At 44.3% G+C, this 4,693-nt stretch overlaps 2 protein-coding genes across 2 annotated transcripts in view; both read left to right on the forward strand.

The window, feature by feature from the left end:
* The window catches only part of LOC118423846 (ATP-dependent translocase ABCB1-like), a 54,606-nt gene that overhangs the window by 5,397 nt on the left and 44,516 nt on the right, over positions 1-4,693 (forward strand). The gene's annotated exons all lie outside the window — the stretch shown is intronic.
* Positions 2,543-4,678, forward strand: LOC118423847 (the record flags this gene model as incomplete). The annotated part of the gene is made up of 1 exon (XM_035832134.1): positions 2,543-4,678. A coding segment is annotated over exon 1 (2,136 nt), but the record flags the coding sequence as incomplete, so codon positions are not given.

Consider the following 4,693-nt stretch of genomic DNA (forward strand, 5'->3'; position numbering starts at 1 on the left):
CATATAATCCCGGCGTAGCCTACACAAACTGACCCATTTAAGCAACAAATTCGCTTTATAACACATAATACCGGTGTCGATTCATTCTGACCAATCAGGGGAGCGATACCCACCTTCCTGGCCTGAATCTACGTGTTACGGCGTCATAACCAACGTGGAACGGGGCCTTCTGATTGGTCCGCGGCGCCTGGCTATATGATAATATGAGTTACTATGAGTTTGATAAGCGTAATGCGTATATATGTTGAAACTGGTTTAAATGAACAAGATACTAGTATATTATTACTTTGCTGAAAAGTATTATTCTCAATGATATGCACTGTGTAGTTTGATGAGAAGATGGTGCTTTTGAATGATTTATGAACACAATGACCTGGAATGAATTACCATCTGATATACTGATATACTTTGATAAAATGGATACTATTATAATATTAAGTCCTGTTTATTAAATGATTACACCTATGCATCTGGTTTTTGGTTTTGTAAGAAAATTTAAAAAAATCAAAACTTAAAATTGTGAGGTAAAGCTTAAACCTTAAGTGAGGTGATATGTTATACAGAAAAGCATAAATGAAAGAAAGTTACCCTTTTAAAATTAGTAAAAGTTAAGCAAATCTCGGTGCTGTTACGTTACATAGTATTCTGCTACAATTTACAAACATGGACCTTTTAGGACACGCATTTTTTTTATATTGGTGGATGTGCTTGAATTGCCAGCTGAAATAGATATCATGGTTCACAATTGCATTTTAATGTATTGCAAATAGGAGCAAACTGCCAGTGTGATCATTTTACCTGAAGTTAACTTTGGGTTGACTTTTCACAGGCCATTTCTTGCCTTTATGCACTATTTGCAAATGCGGATTTTATTTTCAAAATTTCAGATTGGAATATGAGCCTGTGTTAGCTTTGAAATGGCATCCTCTGTCCGCGAGTCATATTTGTTGAAGGTTCTACATCATTTGGGCTCACACACCAAAAAAGGAGATTTGTAAAGACCACCCCGAATCATTGTCAAACATTGCATGTTATCAAACTAGGTCGGTGACGTCATTACTTCTAACGGTTTTGGGATTAGATTTGAAAGGAGGATTGAGTAGTATTGACAAACTTTAAGGCTGTCTACATTAGACTTCAGTAGGTTTTAATTCATTATTATAAGTAGTTGCATGTGTTAATAGCATAATATGAATAATATGAATTGAAACAGTAACATTAGACTAGTAGTGTAGTAAGAAGATTTATATCATCTTATAGGATTACATTACATCAATATACTGTACAAATCAAAACGTGAATGTATAAATGATTGTATAGTAGCAGATTGTTACATATCAAAATCAGTTTGTCATCAATTCCACTGCAGTACCTTAGAAAACCACAAGGGGCCAATTATTTGTACGTATTGATTCTGAATCATTGCATTACTGTATGGAATCGGTAATATATAGGTCTGAACTTTTGATGACCCCTCAGTGTGAATGACTCAGATGCTTGGTCCAGTCAGGTTTCATGAACCCCAGCTGTAGAATGTCACTGGACATTTGGGCAAATCATTTCCTAGCCCAAGATTACTCCACAGTAACTGATTAGTAAAACCTACCAGGCCTTCTGAAATAGATTCCATGTTTAACAGATAATACTATCATATACATGTAGCTGAGCTATATAATGTACTAGGTACATAAAGGTGTTATGTCAATCTACACTGTATTTATGTCCGTTATAAGACGAGCTATTAGCTAAGGTTTTTATTTGGTTTGTGTGTGGCGGGTTCTTTAGATTTTTTTGGACTTAGCCAATACCAAAGTTGCATGCTCTCTAGTTAGGAGGGGCTTGGAAAATTATAAAAATCCAACCCTGTAATTGGTATTTCCTACGTTTTGGAGATAATTTCAAAGTGAAAAGGAGAAAGAAGACTGTCGATAGCAGCGCTGTCAAGAGAGGATTCATTGATTATTTTTTTTTTATACATTCAAGTGTGTGTGTGTGTGTCTGTGGTTGTCCAAACTCCCCCTCCTATGGGCACAATATAGGAAGGCAGAGCCCATATGCATCCCTCTCCTTTTAACTCAGCCTTTCAGTATCACCATTTTTGGTACCTGGGTGATGTGAGGAAAATCGTGTTAGAGTGCCTTTCCCAAAGATACTTCATTTTTGTATGAGTCAAACCTTGGATAAAGAATTTGGTAATGACACACATTGGAGTCTTAACTTACTAATTAATAGGAACAACCTACAGGTTGTTGACCTTTCTTGACCCTGGAAAGGAAATGATGTCATCATAGCTGTCAGTACTTCAGAGGGATAAAACGGCATTCTTTTGTGAGGACAGGAAGTAATGTTTGTACCAACAAAGTTTCAACCTACAGGGCGTTTGAAACCTTAATGCACTTGTCAAATTGAATGTAAATTATTGCAATGGGTCATTGTCCTCTATATTGCTATTCAGGTTAACATTCAACATTTTCATTGACATAATACCGCCACATGAAGAAACAATGTTTGTTATAGGGACTTTTAAGATTTTGGTCAGTCCATGTGCACAGTGATTATGTCCATGGGGGCAGAACGATTTGGCACGATTGGGAAGAGGAAACCGACAGACACAATGAAGCCAAATCGCCGGGAAGTAAAGATCCGTCAACTGAGGCAGGAGCTAAAGTCGTTGAGGCGGAGCTTTAAGGCGAGTACGTCGGGAGAGGAGAGAGCTGCTCTTGCAGAGCTCACACACCACCTTAGGGAGAAGCTTAGGACCCTCAGAAGGGCAGAGTGGCACAAGAAGAAGGGTAAAGAAAGAGCCCGGAAGCGCAGTGCTTTCATCACCAACCCTTTCGGCTTCACCAAGCGACTCCTAGGGCAGAAGAGGAGTGGGAACCTGACCTGCCCAGTCGAGGAGATCAACCTCCACCTCAGCAATACCTTCAGTGATGCCTCGAGAGATGTGGATCTTGGTCCTTGCCCTTTGCTGGTGACTTCACCTGAGCCGGAAGTGCACTTTGACATCTCTGAACCAACTCTGAAGGAGGTCAGAGAGACAGTCAAGGCGGCGAGGTCCAGTTCGGCACCAGGTCCCAGTGGCGTGGTATACAAGGTCTACAAACATTGCCCACGGCTTGTGGTGCGCCTCTGGAGGATCCTAAAGGTGGTCTGGCGCAGAGGTAAAGTGGCGGCTGATTGGAGGCAAGCCGAGGGGGTTTGGATCCCAAAGGAAGAGGAGTCAAGTAAGGTAGACCAGTTCCGCTTAATTTCTCTGCTCAGTGTTGAGGGAAAGATCTTCTTCAAGATTGTGGCCCAGCGTCTAATAAAGTACCTTCTGGACAACCAGTACATTGACACATCTGTGCAGAAGGGGGGAGTTCCTGGTGTCCCAGGATGTCTTGAACACACGGGCGTAGTGACCCAGCTCATCCGGGAGGCTAAGGAGAACAGAGGGGACTTGGCAGTCTTGTGGCTGGATCTCGCGAATGCGTATGGTTCGATCCCCCACAAGCTTGTGGAAACAGCACTGACCAGACACCATGTTCCAGAGTCAATTCAGAACCTCATCTTAGATTACTACAGCAACTTCTGGCTAAGAGCTGGCTCCAGTACAGCAACTTCAGCATGGCAACGGTTAGAGAAGGGCATCATTACTGGATGTACGATTTCAGTGCCCCTCTTTGCACTAGCGATGAACATGATTGTTAAAGGAGCGGAAGCAGGATGTAGGGGTCCCGTGTCTAGGTCTGGAACCAGGCAGCCGCCGATTCGAGCCTTCATGGACGATCTGACAGTGATGACTGCAACAGTCCCGGTGTGTAGATGGCTCCTACAGGGATTAGAGCGTCTCATTACATGGGCACGGATGAGTTTCAAGCCGGCCAAGTCAAGATCTCTTGTCCTGAAGAAGGGGAAGGTGGCTGAAAGGTTCCGTTTCACCCTGGGAGGCACTCAGATTCCCACAGTGTCAGAGAAACCAGTCAAGAGTCTGGGCAAGGTGTTCAGCAGCTCTCTGAAGGACACCGCTTCAGTTCAGCAGACTAGGAGTGACCTGACAACGTGGCTCGAGGGAATTGACAAGACAGGGCTACCTGGTAGCTTCAAGGCCTGGATGTTCCAGCATGGAGTCTTGCCAAGGGTACTCTGGCCTCTTCTTGTGTACGAGGTGCCGATGACCATGGTGGAGCAACTGGAGAGAACCATCAGCAGGTTCCTTCGCAAATGGTTGGGGCTCCCGAGGTCCTTAAGCAACATTGCCCTGTACGGTAGATCCACCAAGCTGCAGCTTCCCTTGAGTGGCCTGACTGAAGAGTTCAAGGTTACCCGTGCAAGAGAAGTGTTGATGTACCGGGACTCCTCAGACTCCAAGGTCTCTTCAGCCGGCATCCATGTCAGGACTGGAAGAAAATGGAAGGCACAGGAAGCAGTGGATCAGGCAGAGGCAAGGTTGAGACACAGTGTCCTCGTGGGGTCCGTGGCAGTAGGACGGGCAGGACTGGGCAGCTGCCCAAAGCCTCGGTACGACAAAGTCAGCGGGAAGGAGAAGCGTCTACTGATCCAGGATGAGATAAGGGCTGGGGAAGAAGAGGATCGGCGATGCAGGATGGTAGGCATGCGCAAGCAAGGTGCGTGGACTAGGTGGGAACATGCTGACTCCCGCAAGGTCACATGGCCAGAGTTGTGCAGAGCTGAGCCTTCTCGGATCAAA

This window comes from Branchiostoma floridae, chromosome 10 (assembly GCF_000003815.2).
Source record: "Branchiostoma floridae strain S238N-H82 chromosome 10, Bfl_VNyyK, whole genome shotgun sequence".
Lineage (NCBI taxonomy): Eukaryota > Metazoa > Chordata > Leptocardii > Amphioxiformes > Branchiostomatidae > Branchiostoma > Branchiostoma floridae.